The sequence below is a fragment of the Mus caroli genome, unplaced genomic scaffold, assembly GCF_978045245.1.
Source record: "Mus caroli unplaced genomic scaffold, Mus_caroli_1 scaffold_3, whole genome shotgun sequence".
In the NCBI taxonomy this organism is placed as follows: Eukaryota; Metazoa; Chordata; class Mammalia; order Rodentia; family Muridae; genus Mus; species Mus caroli.
In genome coordinates, this window is record NW_028227258.1 from 125,106,720 (window position 1) to 125,132,352 (window position 25,633).

Consider the following 25,633-nt stretch of genomic DNA (forward strand, 5'->3'; position numbering starts at 1 on the left):
AAAAAGTATTGAATCTTGGTTGATTGATTAAAATATGTATTACCTTGCTCTTTCCATTCTCTTAAGAGGTGGTCTTCCAGAAGCTGAAATGCTCTTTGATCGGCTGTAACTTGGTTTGTAACCTAGACCCCACTTATCCTTGAGGGAAGCAGCCTAAATAAAATGGTAGAGGAGAAACAAAGTGACTCAAGGCAATTGTATACTGATGGGGGGGACCCTGCCTCAGTGCCGTAACAGCACTCAGAGACTACTTCTGACATGCTTCCAGACACTCAGAGACCCCAGACACCACTCAGAGGAACAAGTAAGGGGGGGAGAAATGGAAGAGAAAGAGAAACAGAAGGATGTGGGCACAATGAAGAGAGACAGAACTGGAGACTTGAGGGTAGTGAGGAACAGCTTGATGTGAATGCCAGGTTTCATGATGACACCTGGAACCACAGTGGGGTCCTGGTCTGTGCTCCCATTGAGGGTCCGTAGCCCTGTAATAGCAGGAGTCTGTTACCACCAAAGGCCAGTTGGAAGTCCCTAGACTGGACTGTAGCCTGAGCCTGGGGACATGTTAATGTTTGAGGACATGTTAATGTAGAACTTGCCCCACCCTCTCACTTAGACACCATGGGAGATCTGGCCCTAGGAGCTTGAGAGCAGGAGGGCTGACCCTGCCCCTAGCCCAGCTGAAATTCTTGGGAGAACAGGCATCACACCTCGTGGGAGTTGCTGGTGAGCCAGCTCTGAAGATATGAGCATGAGAAAGTTGCCCCTACCACTTGTCTCCTATACAATGGTGTGGGGAAGGGAGAGCTACCTTTCTCCACGCTTGCTCCTCACCACCTGCAGCAGGCAGGAGACCTAGCCCCATGGCCACAAGAGCAGGAGAGCTGTCCCTGCCCCTCACTAGGTGCAGCACTTAAGAGAGAAGGTCCTGCACGTTACCTGGGCAGCACAGTAGAGCTGACACTGATGGCAGGGGTGTAGGCAAGCTGGCTCTGAGGGTTTGAGCATGGGAATGAGAGAGCTGGACCTGCAACTTGTCTGTTGTGTAGGAGCATGGGTAAGGGTAAGAGAGATACTGCTACCTTCTACCCTCATCCTTCGCCACCTATGGCAGGCAGGACAGCTGGCCCTGGGCTCATGAGAGTGGGAAAACGGGCCATGTTCCTCACCAACTGCAACACTGTGAAGAGGAGGCCCTACATACACCCTGCCTGGGGAGGGCAGAGCTGGCCCTGGTTGAGGGGGTTCCTGGTGAGCCGTACCTGAGGGCATGAGAACATGACCGTGTGGGAATGAGCAGCTCATATATCTCTCAGGACCAGATCCAGGGCTTTGGATTGGCCCACCCCAATGTCTATGCCATCAACGAACTGCTAGAGTCCATGAAGAGGCTGCTCCTACAGACTCAAAACTACAGGATACCCGAGAGGAGTCCCAGTGAGGGTCCAGTATTAATAGAGGAGTAGAAGCCAGAGGCTGAATACCAGACCAACGGCCATTTGCAATGAACATATACAAGCAAGGCAGTGTGGAGGACAAAGGGTATACTATGGGACACACTGTAGCACACTACAGCTTCCATCATGGGATTATTTTTCTCTGTTGGGAGGGAAGTTGCAAGGGTGGAGGGCAGGTAGGAGGGAAATGTGAGATGGTGGAACTGGGTGCAGTATGTGACATTCACAAAGAACCAATAAAAAAGAAATATTATATATTAACATAACTAAGAGAAAAGGGAGAGAAGAGAAAAGAAGAGAAGAGAAGAGAAGAGAAGAGAAGAGAAGAGAAGAGAAGAAAATCAAGTAGAGTTGTATGGAGTATGGCCAAATTTTAGTATGTGCAAGTCTCTTATTTAAAATGTGTTAGTACCAGAATTTAAACTAAATTAAAAAAATAAAAATAAATTTTAAAAGAGATAATTAGGTCATGGAAAAAACTAAAATGGCTTAGTACTTGTATACAACCAACACATAGCTTCTTGCATTGTCTGAATGTCTAGATTACTTAAAATCCCTAGTATGATCATAAACATGAGGTAAAGTTATTACAGCATGTTGTTTGGGGGTAACAAGGAAAAAAAGTATGTACATGTTCAGTACAGAAGCAATTAAAAAAATTTTATTTTGCAATTATTTTTATTTATTTATTTAAAAAATATTTTCAATCTGTTGCTATCTTAGCTCAGGATTGTGGAACCCACAAATACAGACTAACAGCTGCACTGTTTTACATGTAGTTTATCCTTAACAGAAACCAGCTGGACAGAACCCAAACTGATCTGGGTGGCATTGTCACAGCACACCAGACAAAAAAAAGGGAGACAGTGATGTCTAAGCAGCAATACCCACATTGTGCCAACAAAATGGGAAGAATGAAAAAGGACTAATGTCAGTGGCACAGGATCCTTCTGGTCTGAGCTGGTGCCCTGAGCAGACCTTGGGTGTGAACTCTGAGGCCAGTACCATAACACCCAGAGGAAGCTCTACTCCCAGGTGCTCTAACATACCCAAGATCATAAGATCAGAGAGATCCTGAGCAGTTCTTGGGTGCTAACTCCACAGCTACTCCCACAACACCAAGAAGCTCCACGCCCAGGAGATTTAACACGCACAGGAATACAGGCTCATGGGATCCCTGGAGCTTGGTCACACCGGGATCTCAGGGCCCCAGAGGCAGCTTGACTCCCAGGAGCTTTGACACACCCAGGATCTCAGGATCCCAGAATCCCAGAAACACAGAGACAGTTGAACTCTGAGGAGTTATGACACAACCAGGATCACAGGAAAGACAGGCCCCAGTCAGATAAAGCGAGGGCAGGTAGCATTAGAGAATCAGATAGTGGGAGGCAAGTGTAAGAACATAAGCAACAGAGACCATGGTTATTTGGCAACATCAGAACCCAATTCTCCCACCAAAGCAAGTCCAGGATACACCATCATATCAGAAAAGCGAGATTTGGATCTAAAATCACTTCTCATGACAATGATAGAGGACTTTAAGAAGGACATAAATAACTCCCTTAAAGAAATAAAGGAGGACAAGGGTAAACAGCTGGAAGCCCTTAAAGAGGAAACACAAAAATCCCTTAAAGAATTATAGGAAAACACAATAAAACAGGCAAAGGTGATGTACAAAACCATCCAAGATCTAAAAATGGAATTAGAAACAATAAAGACATCACAAAGGGAGACAACCCTAGAGTTATAAAACCTAGGAAAGAGATCAGGAGTCATAGATGCAAGCATCATAAACAGAATGCAAGATATAGAAAAGAGAATCTAAGGTGCAGAAGATACCATAGAGAGCATTGACACAACAGTCAAAGAAAATGCAAACTGCCAAAAGCTCCTAATGCAAAACATCCAGAAAATGCAGGACATAATGAGAATATCAAACCTAAGGATAATAGGTATAGAAGAGAGTGAAGATTCCCAACTTAAAGGGCCAGTAACTATCTTATTACAGAAGAAAACTTCCGTAATCTAAAGAAAGAGGTTCCAATGAACATACAAGAAGTCTACAGAACTCCAAGGGGGAAAAGTCAAGTAACATATAAAGGCAAACCTATCAGAATTACAACAGACTTCTCACCAGAGACTATGAAAGCCAGAATATCCTGGGCAGAGGTCACACAGACCCTAAGAGAACACAAATGCCAGCCCAGGTTACTATACCCAGCAAAACTCTCAATTACCAAAGATGGAGAAACCAAGGTATTCCATGACAAAACCAAATTTACACAATATCTTTCTACAAATCCAGTTCTACAAAGGATGATAGATGGAAAACACCAATACAAGGAGGGAAACTACACCCTAGAAAAAGCAAGAAAGTAATCTTTCAACAAACCCAAAAAAAGCCACACAAACATAATTTCACCTCTAACAACAAAAATAACAGGAACTAAAAATCACTTTTCCTTAATATCAACATCAACGGACTCAATTCCCCCAAAAGACATAGATTAACAGAATGGATACATAAACAGGACCCAGAATTTTGCTGCATACAGGAAACATACCTCAGTGACAAAGGCAGACACTACCTCAGAATAAAAGGTTGGAAAGTAATTTTCCAAGCAAATGGTCCCAAGAAACAAGCTGGAGTAGCCATTCTAATATCAAATAAAATCTACTTTCAACCAAAAGTTATCAAAAAAGTTAAGGAAGGACACTTGATACTGGTCAAAGGAAAACATCTACCAAGATGAACTCTCAATTCTGAACATCTATGCTCCAAATGCAAGGGCACCCACATTCATAAATGAAACTTTACTAAGGCTCAAACCACACATCACATCCCACACAATAATAGGGGGAGACACTTCAATACCCCATTCTTGGCAATGGACAGATTATGGAAACAGAAACTAAACACAGACACAGTGAAACTAACAGAAGTAATGAACCAAATGGATCTAACATATTTATAGAACATTTCATCTAAAAGCAAAAGAATATACCTTCTTCTCAGTACCTCATGGTCCCTTGTCCAAAACTGACCATGTAATTGGTCACAAAACAGGCCTCAACACATACAAGAAGATTGAAATAATCCTATTCACCGTGTCAGATCACCATGGACTAAGGCTTGTCTTAAATTCCAACAAAAACAACGGAAAACACACATAACACAAGGACACTGAACAATGCTCTATTCAATGATAACTTGGTCAAGAAAAAATAAATAAAGAAATTAAAGACTTTTTTAGAATTTAACGAAAATGAAGACACATCATACCAAAACACAATACCTATGGACACAATAAAAGCACAGTAAAAGCAGTGGTTAAGAGGAAAACTCATAGCTCTAAGTGCCTCCAAAAAGAAACTAGAGAGAGCTTACACTAGCAGCTTGACAGTACACGTGAAAGCTCTAGAAGAAAAAGAAGCAAATACATCCAAGAGAAGTAGACAGCAGGAAACAATCAAACTCAGGGCTGAAATCAACTGAATAGAAACAAAGAGAACTATACAAAGAATCAACAAAACCAGGAGCTGGTTCTTTGAGAAAATCAACAAGATAACATAAACCCTTAGACAGATTAACCAAAGGGCACAGAGATAGTACCCAAATTAATGAAATCAAAAATGAAAAAGGAGACATAACAATGGAAACCGTGAAAATTCAAAAGGTCATCAGATCCTACAAAAACTTATATTCAAGAAAATTGGAAAATCTGGATGAAATGGACAATTTTCTAGACATATACAAGGTGCCAAGTTAAAACAGGATCGGATAAACCATCTAAACAGTCCCATAACCCCTAAAGAAATAGAAGCGGTCATTAATAGTCTCCCAACCAAAAAAAACAACAAAACAAAAACAAAACAAAAAAACCCAAAAAAACAACAAAACAAAACAAAACAAAACAAAAAAAAAAACCAAACACCCAGGACCAGATGGTTTATTGGAGAATTCTATCAGACCTCTAAAGAAGACCTAATACCAATACCCTTCAAAATATTCTACAAAATAGAAACAGAAGATATTTACCCAATTCATTCTATGAAGTCACAATTACACTTACACCTAAACCACACAAAGACCCAACAAAGAAAGAGAACTTGAGACCAATCTCCCTTATGAATACTGATGCAAAAATACTCAATAAAATTCTTGCCAACCAAATACAAGAACACATCAAAATGATCATTCACCACAATCAAGTATGCTTCATCCCAGGGATGCAGGGATTGTTCAATATATGGAAATCCATCAACATAATCCACTACATAAATTCAAAGGAAAAAAAAACCACATGATCATGTCAGTAGAAGATGAAAAAGCATTTGACAAAATTCAGCATCCCTTCATGTTAAAAAGTCTTGGAAAGATCATGAATTCAAGGCCCCTATGTAAAAATAGTAAAAGCAATATACAGCAAACCAGTAGCCAACATCAGACTGAATGGAGAGAAACTTGTAGCAATCCCACTAAAATCAGGGACTAGACAAGGCTACCCACTCTCTCCCTATCTATTCACTACAGTTTTTGAAGTCCTAGCTAGAGTAATTAGACAAAAACAGGAGGTTAAAGGGATACAAATTGGAAAGGGAGAAGTCAAAATATCACTATTTGCAGATGATATGACCATATACTTAAGTGACCCCAAAAATTCCACCAGAGAACTAAAGCCGATAAACAACTTCAGCAAAGTGTCTGGTGTGGGGCAGTAGGCTGTGCACAGGCTTCCTGGATCTTAGTTGAGCAAAGATCTGGAAACTAGGTGACCTGCTTGGTGGTGACTTTCACCTGCATGGGGCAGCAGGTGTTTGGCCATGCCTCCTGGGTCCCTGGCTTCTGTCACATAGCTACAGCTTCCCACAGCCCCCCACAGAGAGGTGTGTGGCCTTCAGTCATGTAGGAGCATCACCAAGCCCTCCAACATGCAAATAAGGTTTCCTTAAAACTCTCAGACCAGGCCTGAGAGGTACCTGTTGTCAGACCTTTACCCACCCCAAAACTGTATATAACTTTCCTATTCTGAAGGATTAAAAGTGTTCGAGAACTACTGAGCCTTCTGTCCAAGAGCTGTAACACTTGGGAAGAGGGCTGTTGTCCCAATATGCTACCTAAAGCTCCACTCCACTCCTCACTGGCTAGTTGGCCTTTAGTCTGCTCAGCCCCACCCAACTCAGTGCAGAGATGGAGGTGGGGCCAAGTGCATCAGCAGAAGTGGTAGAAGTGACCTCCCTTCCCTGCATGCACTCACTTCCCTTCTCCAGAACTCTTGAACCAGCCAGGGCCAGAGATCTCCATGGAAAGCCTCTGGTACACAGGCCCACAGGCTGGTTATAAAATTAACTCAAATAAATTAGTAGCTCTCCTCTACTCAAATGATAAACAGGCTGAGAAAGAAATGAGGGAAATGACACCCTTCACAATAGTCACAAATAATATAAAATACCTTGGTGTGACTCTAACCAAACAAGTGAACGATCTGTATGACAAGAACTTTAAGTCTCTGAAGAAAGAAATCGAAGATGAGAAAGATCTCAGAAGATGGAAAGATCTCTCATGCTCATTGACTGGCAGGATTAATATATTAAAAATGGCCATCTTTGCTGAAAGCAATCTACAGACTCAATGCAATCCCCATCAAAATTCCAAATCAATTCTAGAAAATATCATCCTGAGAGAGGTAACCGAATCACAAAAGAACACACATGGTATGCACTCACTGGTAAGTGGATATTAGCCCCAAAGCTCCAAATAACACAGACTACATGAAGTTCAAGAAGAAGGAAGACCAAAGTGTGGGTGCTTCAGTCCTTCTTAGAAGGAAAACAAAATACTCCCAGGAGCAAATATGAAGATAAAGTATAGAGCTGAGACTGAAGGAAAGGCCATCCAGAGACTGTCCCACCTGAGGACTCATCCCATATACAGTTACCAAGCCTAGACACTATTGTGGATGCCAAGAAGTACCTGCTGACAGGAATCTGATATAGCTGTCTCCTGAGAGGCCCTGCCAGAGCCTTACAAATACAGAGGCGGATGCTCTCAGCCAACCATTTAGATGGAGTGTGGGGTCCCCAACAGAGGAGTTAGAAAAAGGACTGAATGAGCTGAAGGGGTTTGCAACTCCATAGGAAGAACAACAATATCAACCAGCCAGACCCCCCAGAGCTCTCGGGGACTAAGCCATCAACCAAGGAGTACACATGGCTCCAGCTGCATATGTAGCAGATGATGGCCTTGTTAGGCATCAATGGGAGGAGAGGTCCTTGAGTACACATGGCTCCAGCTGCATATGTAGCAGGTGATGGCCTTGTTAGGCATCAATGGGAGGAGAGGTCCTTGATCCTATAAAGACTCTATAGATGCCCCAGTGTAGGGGAATCGAGGTGAGGAGGTGAGAGTGGGTGGGTGAGTGGAGGAACACCCTCTTAGAAGCAGGGGGAGGGAGGATGGCATAGGGGATTTCCGGGAGGGGGGAGGAAACCAGGAAAGGTAATAACATTTGAAATATAAATAAATACCCAATAGAAAATAAGTAAACATAATTAAAATAAAAAAAGAGAAAATGGAATCATAAAATGTTTAGTTAAAACTACAAAAGACAAGAAAAAAGATGAAAGCATGAATAGAGAACAAAAGCAATATGAAGCAATACAAAATAGGTGGATGTTTAATCCAATGATATCAATAATCAGTTTGAATATCAATGATTTATACTACCCAAGGAAAAAACTAACAGAAATGCAAAGAGAAACAGATGGATTCACTACCATGGTGGAGAGCTTTCATCAGAAATGGACCCAGTGCACGCAGAAAATCCACTTGGATATACTCCAACTCAGCTGCACATCTGTCACATGGATATAATCTACATCTACTCAAGGCTTTGTTCAAAGTCTTCTCAAGTCAACATGGAAAACTCCCCCAAACAGGCTGCCACATTCTAGGTCCTAAGATTTGCTATGACTGCTGTCAGACTGCAATGTAATTTAACCAGATTGTGTATATGTTTGTGTTAAAAAATTATCTGGAAAAAATGGTTCAAGATTAAACAACACACTTCTAAATAGCATGTGTCAAAGAAGTAATCAAGAGAATGTTTAAATTATTTTCAACTAGATGAAAATAATACAAATATCTGAGATAGGGAACAGAAGCCCAAAGTGGGATCCAGCTCAAGGGGAGGTCCCAAGGCCTGACATCATTACTGAGGCTATAGAGTGCTGACAAAAAGGGACCTAGCATGACTGCCCTCTGCAAGACCCAACGAGCAGCTTAAAGAGTCAGATGCAGATATTTGTACCCAACCAGTGGACAGAAGCAACTGACCCCTGTTGTTGAATTAGGGAAAGGCTGGAAGAAGCTGAGGAGAAGGGCAATCCTGTAGGAGGACCAGCAGTCTCAATTAACCTGGAACCCAGAGATCTCTCAAACACTGGACCACCAACCAGGCAGCATACACCAGCTGATCTGAGGCCCTAACACACATACAGTAGAGGACTTCCGGGTCTGTGTTCATTCTAAGATAATGCACCCTCAAGAGACTAGAGGCCCCAGGGAGTTTAGAGGTCAGGTGGAGAGGGGGGCAGGGGCATTCACTTGGAGACAGGGGCGTGGGGAGGAGGTGTGGGATGTGGAACAATTAGAGGGTGGATGGGGGCGGGGAGGAAGGAATAAAATTATAGTGTGAAATAAATAAATAAATAAATAAATGTTTTAAAAGTCTCATGACATTGTGAAGCACGGACTTACTCGCATACTGGATCGCCGTAACTTCTTACGGACATCTCTTCGGATATCATTCACAGCCACAGACTCCAACTGCTGGTAACGCTGAATTTCCTGATTTATGGTTCCTTCACTTGCACCCAATTTTCTAAATGAAACAAAACAAACAAAAACCCCACCAAAATAGGGGGTTACTGTAAAGAAGCAAGAAAGTACAAGTGACTTCTCAGTGCTTCTTCCAGCCCTCTCACTTAGGAAAGCCAAGGGTCATTTCTGGATAGCCCAATTCCTGTACACTTAAAGACACACTACATTTAGGGACACACCTTACACTCTCTACCCACTGATGTATCTCAAGGTACAAGCAATCTCATGAAAACCAAACATTCACTCTACAGAAAAATGTAGGATGGTTTTTGGAAGTCATATATTTTTACCTCAAGTCATTTTTCTCCTTGAGGATAAAACTCAAATTAATGGAAAATATGAATTATTACATGAAAATTTACAGAGAAACCTTAAGGTCATACCCTGTATATTTAAAAACTCCTGTATTTTGGGAAATCCTGATCGAATAATAACAACAAAATCCCCAGTTATAAGCATTTGAAGACTAGAAAAGATGAAGCATGGCCACTTAAAGAAAATCCAAGTTTCAAAATTTAGCAAGAAGAATATTTATCCTTGGATGGGATGTACTTAGCAAAATTACAATACCACTGGCAAGAGATTTTAAAAAAAAGTTACTAATGCTTACTGCCTTATCCCTACTTTTTTTCTAACAAAACAAAAACAAAAACCTGTTAATATCGACTATCAAGACTTACACACACACACACACACACACACAGAGAGAGAGAGAGAGAGAGAGAGAAAGACTTTGAATTCATATTTATGTAAGTACAAATCTCAGTTCTTTACTCTGAGCCAGTTTTTTTAAAAGATTTATTTATTATTATATCTAAGTACACTGTAGCTGTCTTCAGATGCACCAGAAGAGGGTGTCAGATCTCATTACAGATGGTTGTGAGCCACCATGTAGTTGCTGGGATTTGAATTCAGGACCCCCAGAAGAGCAGACAGTGCTCTTAACCACTGAGCCATCTCTCCAGAACCCTGAGCCAGTTTTCTTAAGAGTCCATTTGGAACATGCTATTTAACCTCACAAATACACTGTGAGGTTTACTGCATGCCACACCAGAACAGCCATTCATAAATGCTGATTCTTAACTCCTCAAAAAAAGCTCCAATCTATAAACAAGGTTAGCAAACTAACACACACATTCAACCACGCGTATGAATACAGTGAAGCATGAACATGCATAATGAGCTCCTCAGCCACTCACTGCACAGAAGTGAGTTGTAAAGACAGAAAATCAGGATTTCAGCCTTCACTTTATTCCTTATAATCTCAGAAAAATTATTGAACTTCTCGGAGAACTGATGACTTCACTGATACACTAACAAGTTTTCTTCCACCTTTAGCATCCTATTATTCAATACTAGAGAATGCTATAGTAAGTAAAAAACAATGACATACTTAAGGTCATCTATTACTTTGGCCTGTTCATTCAGTTCTCTGATGTCCACTAAGCGCTTCATAATCTTCCTTCCTCTCAGTTCTCCTGGCTGACTAGAAGATGTTCCTTGTCTTCGATAATCTACAGCTTCCTTAAAAAAAAATCAAAGTATATATGTTAATACCACTTTCAGTTCATACAGACCATCTATACTACAAAAATTAATGCCTCAATCAAAGAGAGCATGCAAGAATCAGAGCCATCTACAGCAGGTAAGCTGATTGCAATTCTCCACTGATTCAAGCCCCTCATTTCATACGGTATCTACTGAGTTGCTACCTACGTTTCCCCATGAGTGTGCTCTGCATGCTTTCAAATGGGCCTGGCTAGACTGAGGGGAGCCCCGCATCTCTGAGTCACACAGATACTCTGCAGGAACAGAATAGCGCTGATTTGGAGGTGCCAGGCCTAGTAGGTGATTTACAAGTCGCTGCCCAAAGGTGAGTTTGTGACCATCTCCACTTACTGAACTTCCATCTGAACTCTAAATAATAAACAGTATTATTAATTTAAAATTACTTTTCAGGATAAAACTATTTAATAATACAACAGATCAATGTATTTAAAATCTCTACAAATCAAAACCAGAATGAAATCTGAAAGTCACTATCCCTTTTGCTACTAAATAACTTGATACAACAGAATAAGCAGTATAGTTGGAAAAACACATTTTAAATGTATATATCACAGTATAAACACTTGGCTTTTTGAAAGACTTATTTGTAAAACCCTTTCCTAAGATATGATTATAAACCATGAGACCCATCCATTTAGAATGTACAGCTCAGTAGCTTTAGGACAGCCAGAGCTAAGCAGTCACTACCACACTCTTAGTACCAGCCAGGAAAGCTCCTCTCATAATAGCAGGTCTTCCCTTCCCTGTTCTCAAACCTCACCCCCCCCCCCCCCCAGCCCCAGATTCAAAACCCACTGATCTACTTTCTGTGTTTATAGATTGACCTTACCTTACTTTCAATGTTACTATATTACACTGAGGTTAAGGCACATTTCATAAAGGCATTAGGATGAAACACACATCAGCACTGTAAACTGCAGACCTAGAAATCACCGTCTTCCTCCCTTCCTCTACAACAGCAACCACAACTCATGAAATAACCTCAAGTTAATCAGGTATCTATCTCAGGAAAACCCAGTCTTGAAATTCCTAGCAGGGAATGCACTTACAGTATGGATTGTAGGAGACATGGTATCGACTTCATCTTCATCTGACAAGTCAGCTATGTTCACTGAATTGAGGTCAGCAATGTCATCTATGTCTTCCTCTCCTGTCAGTGTTGTAAGGGTGTTTCCCAGAGCATTAAGCCTTTTGCCAATGTTAGGGTCCATGTGGACATCAATCCCACACATTTTCCACAATACATTCAGTGTCCAGGTTCCGGCACTACTACTTTCTGTTTAAATAAAAGAAGTGGCATTTTCAAGGTCCTAGGAATAGGAGTATAAGCACTTATGAACTATATGATGGCCATATCAGATATCCAATGCCATTCACAGCAAGACCTGCTCCAAACACCAGACAGAGTGTTGGTTTCCATGTTTATAGTATGTATGTACCTCTTCTGTATAACACCATGGCGACTATCTGTTCCCTCTGAGCTCAAACAGATACCTTCCCATGGATACAGCAGAAACCGTTATAAGCTGCATCCACCACCTACAAGTAACTAAGTAGTCACAGCAAACATCAAAGTTACAAAAACAAAATCATTCTCTCAACTTGAGACAAGCTGGATCTTGTTTAAATGAGAACACAGAAATGAGCTCTTTCCAGGCACGTGATGTCAGCTGTTTTCCTATGCTTTACAGCCAGGAGGTATTCCTTTGATGATATCACCATTTGATTTCTTACTCAAAAATATTTACTACTCTCCCGGTCATCGATAAATCAACTCATAAATGTGGCATTTGAGACTTCCCATCTTATTTTCACCTAACTCTGTTTCAAAGTAAACAGCGAGCCTACCAGCTGCAGCTTGTCCTGTAGTCCTTGAACAAACCTCGTAGGTACCATCTGGAACTACACCTGCACAAGAATGAACCCAATAATAGTTGTCAATAAAAATGTTCTTATGATTAAACATGTACCTCATATTAAACATGTCTTTTTCCCAAAGACAATTACATAAATGTAAACAGGATTTCGAGCTCTTCTAGGTTTCAATTCCTCCCCACAAAAGAGCAAACTTTGGATTCAGTAGTCTTGTTATACAAAGTGAAGTGTTTATGATTTTAGCAACTTAACTCAAAGTTTTGGCTTTAGTTGTAGCATGTAATTATTAGAGACATACTATCTGGGCATTTCTAGACCACTTTCTACTAACCTTTAGGATTCTATGACAATTTTTGTGACACTGTGTATATACAACACACATACACATATACATTGTTGTTGCTAGTTCTATTTTTGGATGACAGGCTCTTGCTATACAGCTTAGGTTGGTCTGGAAATCACAATCCAGTCTCAGGTTATTTCAAGGACTAGGATGGCACACAAGACATTAAACTCTGGAGAGAACATTTTTCTAATTACAAAAAATTGTATATGTATGCATGTATGTATGTGAGAGCATGTGTATATACCTTGTACAAGTGCCATGACATGAGTGAAGAGCAAGAGTTAGTTCTCTCTCCTTGTACCCTGTAGATCCTGGGGATTAAAATCACCTTAACGGCAAGTGTCTTTACTGGCTGAAACATTTGGCTAGTCCCATGTATGAATATTTTGAGGATGGAAGTCAATGAAAAATAAAATGACAATTAAGAACTACATTTGGGTGGATCTCTGAGAGGTCTATGCCAGCCCAGTATATGATCGAGTTCCGGCTGTTCTATAGAGAAACCCTCTCTCAACAACAAAACAAGAACAAATGAACTGCCATATTAGTTCACAGATAATCTGTCATCTTTTTGCCAAGAAGTATTTTATGAGAAAAAATGGCTGATTGCTATGATGTCAACCTCACAATCTTGGATCTAAGCCCAGAAACATATTTGATCTTAAATGCAAAATGTTGCTAACGCCTGGCTTTAACTTGGTACCTTAAACTTAATTAGTGAAGAATAGGCTATCTTTGAAATAAATCATCTCTAAGCAAAATAAGTTGTTAAAAAAGAATTAAGGCAACTTTCAATAAGCCTTAATGGAAATTAAGTATCAATCTAAATTTGATTAGTCTTAAGTGAAATGTCCTTTTATAACTTTGTGTGAATTCTAAATTGGTATTCACATGTCACTTAAGGTTGGAGTGTTTTTTGTCTTTCCTTGAAAATTTCCTAGAAAGAAAATATTCCCAGTGTAGGCGCACTGTCTTTTATGAGTAAAGATCAGTTCCTCTCTGAGTGCCTCATGGTGCAGTTCAGGCTGGCTTCACACTTGCTACATAGCTGATGATTAGTAGGACAACCCGGAACTCCAGATCCTTTTGCTTCTTTGTGTGGAAGGCTGGGGTTCCAGACATGCCTACCATGCCGATTGTATGTGGTGCTAGAGATCTAAATCAGGGTGTTCTGAATGGTAGGCAAGTACTCTGCTCACTGAGCTACATCCCTGCCCTATTATGGTCTTAAAAATACAATGGCAGTAACTGTTAGAAAAATGTATTTTTTCAACCATAAAGTATGAATATCTAACTGGTCAATTCTAAATTAAAACAAGGCAAGATGTGGCTTCCGGTAAGATAGGATCTGCTAACCTTTTAGTTAAGGTTATCAGTCTGAACAAAGCCTGCATTAATAATCTTCCAAATTCAAGAATACTACAATGAAAACTCTTTAAAATTTGAACATCATCTCTTTTTCTACCCCTAGATATAAAAATTACATACTAGTATTTCTCCCATTAGAAACTACAAATTACTCAATCAATTTGTCCATTTTATCATTTTGAATTCATATAACATATTAATAAGACAATTACTCTTTTTACTCTTCCTCTGATTCCCTTCCCCAGAAACAATAGTGAGCTACAAAAGTAAATTTTCCGCAAAATCTAAAGATTTAGATTATTCTGCGTATCAGAAATCAGAATAGCAAGGTTCCTTATTGCTAAAAGAATATATACCAAGGTATTAAATAATGTACTCATTTTAATACTTATTTTTTAATTCTAAGCCCTAGGCCTATTTCTTATATTCTCTATGAGATATTTTTTCCAAATTACTAGGAAAATGGTCTGTTTCCTTTCTAACCATAGTCTATTTTAATTAGTGTATGGATAACAAAGACGCCACACTCAAAACAAATCATGTTTAAATTAATTTTTGCCTTTAATTTGGAAGTTATAGTGATGTTTTAGAAAGGAGAAAGTTACATAAATGATGGCGAACCACCTGCTAAAGAGTATTTTCATCATAGAATTGACTGAAGATTTTAGTTCACCATCTTTAAGATTCTATATGTATGTACACTGCTTTGTTATAAAGAAGTAATTCTGTAGTATCTCTGCTGTGATACCTAAAGATATTAAAAGTGATATAAACCTTTCTCCTTTCAAATCATCACATACATCATTGAATTAGAGGAGTTCACTATGATTCTTTCAAATCCTAGAAACTTGGGCTGTGTGTTGGGTTATTCCTGTGTCAGCTATAATTAAAGCTGAAATTCTAGTCCAGGAGATTCACAATCTATTCTATGTTTACTAAGTTGGGTCTTGCAATGACCACTTTCTTACAGATCATGGAACAAGGATTATTTATTTGGTCATCCAACTACAGGAAAAACCAGGCTTCAAATGTGTAAGTCTTTCTGCCTTACCAGAAGCCTGAAGTTATAGTTTTTACAGATGTAGTTTGCTACCTTTAACTACAAATAGCCCTTATTTCATTTCTAAAGCATTCCTATATCTGAACATCCTTCAATTTTCAACAGAGACATTTAATTTTTTTTTACAATTATAAGCCTTATATAGAAAATAAATCAGACTCACAAGCATTCATTACTAGATCTCCACGGATTTCTGGTTTCCAGTCATCCCATGATGTCTCAAAGCCATCAGCAAAACGGATACAAAAGTTCTTGAAATGGCCTTTGCTAACCAGAGACTCTGAGGAGCATGCAGTGATGAGAGTACTTTCAATGGTCAGCACTAGAGCAGAGCCAGTGTCCAGGTCTCCAGTGTGGTTAGACTAAAGAAAAATCACAGGGAAATGAGGCAAAGGTGAATTTAAAATGTTTTTTTTAAGATTTATTTTCTGTGTATGAATGTTTTGCCTGCCTATACTTATGTGCACCACATGCTTTGTTTGGTGCCCACAGACATCAGAAGAGGGCTTCAGATCCACTGAGCTAGAGTGGTTCAGATGGTTGTGAGCCACCACATGGGTGTTGGAAATTAAACCCAGGTTCTCGACAAGAGCAACAAGTGTTCTTGACTGCTTAGTCATTTCTCCAGACCAGATGACTTCTAAACTTTAGAAATCTTTATATTCATAATTAAAGTCTAGAAATGGTTAAGTCTAGAAATCCTCAATATTAGCAAAATAGGTTTTAAACAATACTCAAATGAGTACTTTTTCCTTTTTAATATGCAAGAGCTAAAATCTGTGTTTGTCTAGCCCCTGTTTCGTGGGCTATTGTAGCCAGTTCTTATGTGTGTGGGTTTCCTGAACTGTCTTATCATGTCATTAAAAAGCTACCACATCTCAACTCTTTAGACACAAACAACAGTACCGGAACATCTTGAATGCCAAGTTTCTCTTAGCCCTGTTCAACCAAACAGAATCCTCAACAGAAGTTTATTCCATTCAGTGTTAGTAACTCTGCCACAACATTTAAACTATTAAAAGTGACAATGAAGGAAGACTAACAATAAGACAGATCTCTGCATATGATTCTTAAGAGCAATTTCTTCTTGGTCTGACAAGTGCAGACAGCGTTTTCTTCCTTAACCACAAGTTCAAGTTCCAACGCATTTCTGAAAACTGGCCCTAAATTATGAAGATAGCATCTTTTTTTCATCTAAGTACACAGATAATGTGCAAGTTTTTAAATAATTATTTAATATTCATACTACTTTGTAAGAAAATTGAAATTCCCTACCATGTTACATGTGGGGGTATTAAAGTCATTTTGAAATATTCCTGTTTCCACTTTATACAAAGATCAATCCAAAGAGTTCTTACTTTAAAAAAAGCAATAAGATGATTCTAAAGCTTATTTGCAAAGGTAAGAATTAGGAGTTCTTCCTTGCTCAAGTTATAAACAGCTCTACTTAAAATGGTTATAATCCAGGTTCACAGAAATGGGGAGTAGCAATATCTAGCTTTCAATTTTGGAATAAAGCCTCGTATGTTTTGATTTTCTGTACCTGTGCAGTATTTGTTATAGGGAGGCAAATTCCTAGATCATTCACAGTTAGCTGGAGGAAGAGAGTCCCAAAGGCCTGGGCTGATGTCTGCTGGATACCAGGGAGCATGTCTACCACTTCCTTTGTAGCCATATGAATATCCTTATGTAAAGCCATTCGTTGTTCATTCCAGTTGTCATAGGCAGCCTTATAATTCAGCCAAAACAGAACAGCTTTTGCAAATTAAGAACAGGCAGAAAGAAAACTAAAGTCAATGATGTAAGTGATTTATTACAGTTAGTAAATTCCAACTACTATAAAATTCTGATGATTAACAATAATTTCTAATAAAAATTACTACCAGAAAATTTTGGCTAGAATTATAATGATACTAAAGTTTTCATGAAAAAGAAAGAAAGAAAGAAAATAAAGAAACAGAAAGCAAGCAACTGTCTAATGGCAACAGAAAGAAAACCCAGGTCCATTTATCCATTCAATATTGTAGAATTCCTATTACACATTTGGTCTTGGTTGGAATAATACATGCAAAAACAGGACCCTTGTCCTTAACTGTACAGTTTACCTTCTGTGTTGGTTTGGCTGAGAAATGTCACAGGATCAGGCATTTAAACACTTGTTTCCCAGTTGATGTTACTATTTGGAGAAGTTATGGGAAATGTAGAACCAATGGGAGTTCGTAGCATTACCCTATTAGAGTACAGTCTGGGCTTTCCTCAGTGTGGACGAGACATAATCTCTTACCTTCTTGCTGTGGCTACCTACTGTCATGCCTTTACAGCCATTATGGACTATCCTACTGGCCTCTATGCACAAATAAACTCTGTATCTACAAGATACCTTTCTTCACAGTACTTCATCATATCAGCAGAAAATCAACTAATATGTACTTATTGTTTTGAAACATTTTTAAGAACAAAAACACAATGCTAGGCACATTATCATAAAGACTGCATTTTGAAATGGTCAAAGTCATTTGAATTTGTTAATAAGAAAAACATGTAAAGGAAAATCTTCATCTCAAGACAGTATGGAAGTCTAAGAAGGTAAAAAATGGAGAGCCACTAGAAGAGAAAAATCAAGAATGGTGCCACACACCAGTTGAGAGTGTTTTAAGACCTGGTGAATGATAAGGGAAGGCTGGTGAAATGGGAGATGCGTAGCATGAGTAAAGGGCTCAGGAAAAAAAAAACAAAAAGCACCTATGGCAGCATTGCCAAAAGCAAAGTATTTAATGGTGAATCTAAGAGCACTGAGAACTGAAATTTTACACAGATTTAGAAGTATCTTCTTATTGCCTCTGAAAAATAATTTAAACATTCATTTGTCCATCCAGTCAGTCTTCTTTGCCACTCTTTTCTAAAAGCTGTTGCTATCTTCTCTTAGACTACTGTGCTCACAAACACTCATTTCTCTCAGTTAGCGGATGTTTGTATGTAGTGCTGTATGCGAGGACTGGTCTAGCCCTAGGTTAAGAAAGTGAGTAGCAGTTGATCTCATGTGCTTATCTCCCTGGTGAACTCTACATTCTAAGTTGAAACTGAAGAATTTGTTTCTCCTCTAAAGAGCAAAAGAGCAAAGGAAGATACACATTCTTTCAGATCTAGGAAAAAAAGATTTTTGACTCATTGACAAGTGTATATGAACTCTTTTTTTTCCAGCAGACTACATTACTTGAGGGCAGGAATCCTGATCCTGTTATCTATTGTTTCTCACTTTTAGGCAGCACACAGTAAACATTTTTCAGAATAAATGAAAATACAAACGGGTAGATAATCCAACTAAAAAACTTAGCATTTAAGATTGGAACTTGGAATAGAATAATCCTATTTATGTCAAAAGCAAAATAATTGTAAAATATGAAATGACTTTAAAAGCTGTAGTTAGCAAGACTTGTCTTAGGTGCTCTGCTCACGTTTCAGATTTAGGAGGCATTTTAGCTATCAGGTATCTGCACTGGAAAGCTATGGTATATATACATATATACATATGTATATACATACATACAAACACACACACATATACATACATATATACATATACATACTGAGCATGCCTACCGCCTAGAAGACAGTCATGGCTGATATAAACTTACCTCTATCAAAGGCCACAGGTTGTGCATAAACAATTGGTCTATTCAGAGTAATAAGCACAGCTTCCCTATCTGAAGAACCACTGATTTCCTCTCGAAGGGCATTCCTCAGTCCTATTCTAGTTTTAAAATAGGCAACTTGATGAAAATCAGAACCAGCTTCTTCATAAACCTAAAATGAAATTTAAAACTTAACAAAATCAATGGAAAATTTTACCAAAATAATTTAAACATTATATACCATTGTTTTCCAAAAGACCTACAGTATACTTTCCAAATTTAGCCATTAAATGGTAGATTCTTTATAATTTGTAACATAAATACTTAAAATTAATATAAAGTATGAAGAACTATGTAAAAGGTAAACTTTTCTGGGCTGTAGCTCTGTGATAAAGCTGTCAAGCACTATTACCTAGCAGAGGCAGGCCTAATGATATATTAAGTGTTTGAAATTAGTAAGATTTCTCTCAAAATATGTTTCCATTTGAAAAAAATTCATTTTCTAATTCTAGTAAGAATTTGAAATAGTTAATATAGCCATTGATTTTTTTAAAACTATAACTGGCAATTAAAAATGACTCTTCAAATCAAAATTAGGTGGGACATTAAAAAGATATATTTAGCAAAATTAAATTAGAACAACAAAAACTATCTCTGGTAAACAGTAAACCTGATTAGGGCACTACACTAGTTGCTCTTTTTCTTAAAACTTTACATTTGACAATTTCAAACATTCTATAGGGAAGGTGTAAACTTAACACTTTACATATTAACTAATAAAAGCACAAGGCAGTGCGATGTAAATAATGCTTAAGAAACTGAAAAATTACAAGCAAATGTTTCTACAGATTTTGGATAAAGTCTCATGAGATTGCTCTTGCACAAACTTGTAATAGGGAGTATATAGTCAAAAATGGCAAGAAATGGCGAAGTAAAATTACAAAGGCCTAAGTAAATTTTCATCAGAATTTACAATACAAATTTTAGGAACTTAAAATATTTCTAAAATTCTAACACAAAAGTTAATTTACAGACAATAGTGCCAATACCATTATATTCTGTACAAACCTGATGTTTGACAATTTGCCCTAATGCCAGATTTAAGTCCACTTGGCATTTACCAAATAATTTCAGATAGCTGCTGCTTCCTGGTGAAGCTTTGGTTTGAAGTCGGTTTGAAAGTTCCAATTCAATCAATCCAGTTTCAAATCTCACAGCTCTCATTGAAGGTGTGGTGGCTGTTACTTGAATACCCTAGCAGATTACATGTTATGAGGAAAATAAGAAAATGAACCAATATAGACTCACTGAAATGCAATCTTTTGAAATATGATAAGAAGTCATAGCATATATAAGATTAGTCTAAGGCACACATTCTTTAAATCAGTTATACTAGGATGCTATAGTTAATACATTCCACTTTAGCACTTTTACTTTTTTACAGGAGATAATTAAGATTTAAAGTATTACAGCTTTTTCTCTTTCTCCTTGGCCATGCCCTGCTCTCCCACTTTTGGCAGCAAAGAAGAACCCATAGCTTTGCTTCATTCAGGTAATTGTACATATGGGCAAGCATTCTACCATAGCCTCCCTAAAAGACTATTATTAATTGAACAGATATTCAAAATGTTCTTGCAGAGTAAATTATAAAAGAATTAATTAGAAATACCAAGTATTCACTGGAACATTACTAAACAAACTGTTTAAATTATATAATACTGTTTTCAGAAGATAAAGCTGATCTCAATAATCTGATATAGAAGTTTTTCAAAATACATGCTAATAATAATAATGTTGTTATTGTTGCTATTATTATCATACTATTATTATAGCAGTAGTTGTCATAGAAGGACTGGGCATGGTGGTGTGCATTCCTTTAACCGCAGCACTGGAAAGACAGAGGTAATTGGATCTCTGAGTTCAAGACTAGCCTAGTTTATATATAGAGAGTTCCAGCAAGCCAGTTAGGACTTCATAGTTGAGATTCTGTCTTAAGAAAGAAAAAAAAAAAAAAGAAAAGAAAAGAGAAGAAAAGAAAAGAAAAGAGAAGAGAAGGAAGCCTGATGCCTGCCCTTAAAACACTGAGGCCTGAGGGTGTAGCTCGGTGAGGGCTTGCTGTCAATTTGTAAGGCCCTTGGCTCAAAGCCCAGCAGTGTCAATATGAAAAAGAAAAGGAGAAAAAAAGCACTGATAGAAGATGTAGACATTAAAGCTTTCCCCGAGTAAGCAGAATACAGTTTATTTTCACTATTTTGCAATTATGCATCATGCAAAACACATAAAATATACACTAATTAATTAGAAAGCTGGTCCTAAGAGCATCAGTGTTATGAAAGTTTACCTTAAACTGTAAATTCAGGGAATAGAGGAGAATTTTGGGCTTATCTCCATCTGTTGTTCCGTCATGTTCATTCCAGAGAGGAATAGGCTGCTCCCCACCTAGAAAAGGTTAAATACTGAAAGACTAGAACAGCTTCCTTATCACAAAAAATTCTGACTATATTTTGTGCATTAAAAAGAAAACCTCCAGTAAGACATTTTTCTTTAATGACAAATCAATCTTCAGTTTGAGAGAGAGAAAAAGGAACAGTAGTATGATGAGACAGGACCCCAATCGTTAGGACTAGTGAATAGCAGCCAAGCAGACACCTTCCGTAAGCTAGCACAGATGAGACGCTTCCTGGAAATCCGAGTGCCTACTTAAATGCTTGCACTTTCCCTCAACAGCTGCTCTACAATTACAGCATTACTTTCCCTTCTTCTGCTCATCACCAGATCCCGATTTCTACCTCATATCTGAAACCGACAATAAGGTTTCTTAACCAATGTTAATTAGTGATTACCTTATCTGCAGCCACCTATCAAATACTCCATCTTTGTTCCTGTCTGTATCATCCAGCTACCACCAGTTTCAGGTGATAAATTACTAATTTAGGTATTAGAAAAATTAGTAATATTTTTTAGATAGCTTAACTCCCTTCAAGTCAGGCCTTTTCTGCTGTCACATTTGGAAGTCTCATGCTAATTAATTCCAACAGAGGATGTTTACATTACATTCCAGTGCAATTTCTAAAACGTTAAATCACCATTACTGTTTTTTTTTCATTTGAACTCTAAGCCATAGCTCTCTTGATGTTACCATTCTCTGGATTACCTTTTCTTAAGCAACTCTGGCCCTCCATCCATATTCTTTTCTTTTTTACTTGCTACATTCTCAACTAAACAGATATCTGTGCAGACCCTAGTACCAAGGAGAATGAATTACTGAGTGCATGCAATATGCCATATACTCAACTTAGTCTACACACATTAGCATAATTACTCTTATTCTTTTTTTCAAAAATATTTTATGTATATGGGCACACTGTAGCTCATCTTCAGACTGTAGCTGACTCTAGACACACCCAAATAGGGCACTGGATCCACGTGGTTGGTGGGAATTGAACTCAGGACCTCTGAAAGGGCAGTCAGTGCTCTTAACCACTAAGCCATCTCTCCAATCCTTACTCTTATTAGCTCTCATTTACCAATTTTTCCTTGATGTACTCTTATAAAAACTTGGTTTTTCCAATGTGATGTGTTAAAAATATCCATTTCTGGTATAATTTTCACTTATCCCCATACTTATGTCCCAAAGTTAAAACAATTGGTAATAATATAATAAAACAATTACATAATCAAATTAAAGCTCTTAATCAAATTAAAGGGCTCATATTTTTCCAGATCACATAAATACTTTTTCTGTATACTTGATAATTTTGCATATGTCTCCTTTGCTTTACAAGCTCTACAAAATATGAGTAAAAAGATGCCAAAGACTGCCAACTCATTGGTGACCAGCTTTACAGATAGATCTCTGCAGTAAAATCCTCTTAAATCTACTATACTCTTAGTTGTAAATGCTCTTCTTTAGACATGGTGTATTCCGTCACTGTCTTAATTTTGTCTATACTCGTTTACAGTTGTTTCAGACAGTTCTGAGATGATCCAGCTCATGGTCACTTTGACTGTTCTCCCATGTTTGAAAGTCATCAAGAATCTCTCTAATTCCCCTCTATTTCCTCTCTAATCTCCCAAAGCTTGTTGGAAGCAGCCAGACTGATTCAACTTCCATATTCTAAATGGTTTCAGGGTCTCCACTTGTGAGGAGAGAATGTTAGACAGATAGGTGTTAACAGGCTTGGAGGCTTCTGGGGAAGGACTCAACCCTTAAGAATGTCTTCCTCCAAAGTTTTCAAGACCAGAAACTGCCCCCAAACTGTGATGGGGATGCTAATCTTGACAGCAGAGAATTACATGAACAATATCTACCCAAGGAAACAAAAGTCAAGACTGTTAATCATGGTCATCTTGAACCCGAGCTAGATTCCTGGCACACATGGATGGCTCTGCACTCCTCAAAGCTGTCCATGAGAGTTGTCCAGTGACCACCCGCAGTCTTTCATTTGCTACTCACCAGTTATTTCGTCACGCCTAGAAAAAGCCCATCTCTGGCCAAAGAGGAAACTTCATCCTCCTTCCCTGCTTCCCTCCCTGTCTGCCCTACTACTCCAGCTTGTGAATGAGTGGTAGGCATTGATTCTTACAGAGAACTGCCCCCAGTCCTCCAAAATGCCATAGCAACAGGCTTTCTTTCTTGAAATAAAGGACCCTACTGTCTTAAACAACAACTGGTAAGTTCCAGGTTCAATGAGAGACCCCAGTTTAAGGGAATAAGATAAAGAAAATAAAAGAAACTAGCTGATTATCTCTTTTGCTTTATGAGTGTGCATCTTCTCTCTCTCTCTCTTTCTCTCTTTTTCTCTCTGTGTGTGTGTGTGTCTCTCTCTCTCCTTTCTCTGTTTCTCTCTCACACACACTCACACTAGTTATCAATAATTTTTATGTCACTTACATCTTATTTTAGATCATGAAACCCCATATAACAAATAAAAATAGAAACTTGCATTCCTAGCCCCAGACAGCCTTACCAGACACCTTCTGTATTACTTCATTCACTTCCTTCATGAACACTTTCTGTACAAAGACCAAGTGGTTTAGAAGATCTGTTGTGAGATTGTGTTCAAAGGAACCAACCTGCCAAAGAAAATCAGACTATGAGATTGTACTGTTGAGTATGTTAGCTCTGCTTTTCTGTAAAACCAATCATCCAAAACTTTAGGGAAAAGAGATAATTATCTACATATTATATAAGAACAATTAAAATGGGCTTTAAAGTATTCTGATAAAGCTGTTTCCCGAGAGGCTCTGCCAGTGCCTGACAAATACAGAAGTGAATGCTCACAGCCATCCACTGGATGGAGCACAGGGTCCCCAATGAAGGAGCTAGAGAGAGGACCCAAGGAGCTTAAGGGGTTTGCAGCCCTATAGGAGGAACAACAATATGAACTAACCAGTACCCCCAGAGCTCCCTGGAATTAAACCACCAATCAAAGAAAACACATGGTGGTACTCATGGCTCTAGCTGCATATGTAGCAGAGGATGGCCTAGTCGGTCATCAATGGGAGGAGAGGCCCTTGGTCCTGTGAAGGCTCTATGCCCCAGTACAGGGGAATGCCAGGACCAAGAAGCGGGAGTGGATGGGTTGGTGAGCAAGGGTGGGGGAGGGGATAGAGGCTTTTCAGATGGAAAACTAGGAAAGGGGATAACATTTGAAATGTAAATAAAGAAAATATCTAATTAAAAAAAAGAAAAAAGAAAACTAACCAAACCAAAAACCCACAAAGAATAGTCTTACAGCATATTAACAAAAAGCCTGTTTTAATTAATATGCAACTATTCAATAAACTTAACTTTTTAACACACACACACACAAAAGTAATCGAGTCCAACGACCATTTCTATTTGTATTAACTAAAAATATAGTGATTAAAAACAAAAACTGTAAACAGCACACACTAGGTCTCAGGATTATATGAGAGTCCAATCTCATTATATGTAGCATGTGTCTTGTGATAAGTACAACAGTACTAGTTTCTGACAAGAATAAGTCAATAAACAGATGAAGTAGAAGGCAGCTTCTAATTAAGTGACCATTACAGAAAACACAGATTCAAACACTCTATGATTAAAGCAAATACTTCTATCATTGTGATCATATGTTGGTCAAAAATTAGTAGAGCAAATAGATTTGTCATTTTGCTGAAAAAAAATCATAAAAAACTTACATGTATTAGGAGGCATTTAAAATATCTTTATTCTTTTTATTTGTGTCTTGTCTGTATGTGGTATAGTTCACATGCACGCAGATGCCTGCGAGACCAGGGGTGTAACATTCCTATGGGACTGGTGGTGAGCTGCCTTGATATGGGTGCTAGGAGCTGAACTTATTTGTGAGTGAGTGTATGGTCACGTCCTCTGGGAGACCAGTATATGTTCCTAACCACTGAGTTGTCCCTCGTCTTAACTTGCACAGAAAAGTACAAATAGGACAAAAATAAGTTTCA

At 38.4% G+C, this 25,633-nt stretch overlaps 1 protein-coding gene across 13 annotated transcripts in view; it reads right to left on the reverse strand.

Moving 5' to 3' along the window:
- Bltp1 (bridge-like lipid transfer protein family member 1) overlaps positions 1-25,633 on the reverse strand; it is a 192,252-nt gene that overhangs the window by 33,320 nt on the left and 133,299 nt on the right. For 10 of the 13 annotated variants that reach the window (XM_029475242.2, XM_029475241.2, XM_029475243.2 and 7 more), the window contains 12 exons: positions 24,157-24,262; positions 21,528-21,625; positions 20,255-20,440; positions 19,190-19,358; positions 17,098-17,309; positions 15,718-15,916; positions 12,754-12,813; positions 11,955-12,181; positions 11,053-11,253; positions 10,730-10,860; positions 9,214-9,337; positions 44-153 (listed from right to left, as the gene is read on the reverse strand). In XM_029475242.2, the coding sequence (XP_029331102.1) occupies positions 44-153; positions 9,214-9,337; positions 10,730-10,860; positions 11,053-11,253; positions 11,955-12,181; positions 12,754-12,813; positions 15,718-15,916; positions 17,098-17,309; positions 19,190-19,358; positions 20,255-20,440; positions 21,528-21,625; positions 24,157-24,262 (1,823 nt within the window). The remainder of the gene's footprint in view (positions 1-43; positions 154-9,213; positions 9,338-10,729; positions 10,861-11,052; positions 11,254-11,954; positions 12,182-12,753; positions 12,814-15,717; positions 15,917-17,097; positions 17,310-19,189; positions 19,359-20,254; positions 20,441-21,527; positions 21,626-24,156; positions 24,263-25,633) is intronic. The other 3 variants (XM_029475248.2, XM_085835948.1, XM_029475246.2) reach the window with 1 other exon arrangement.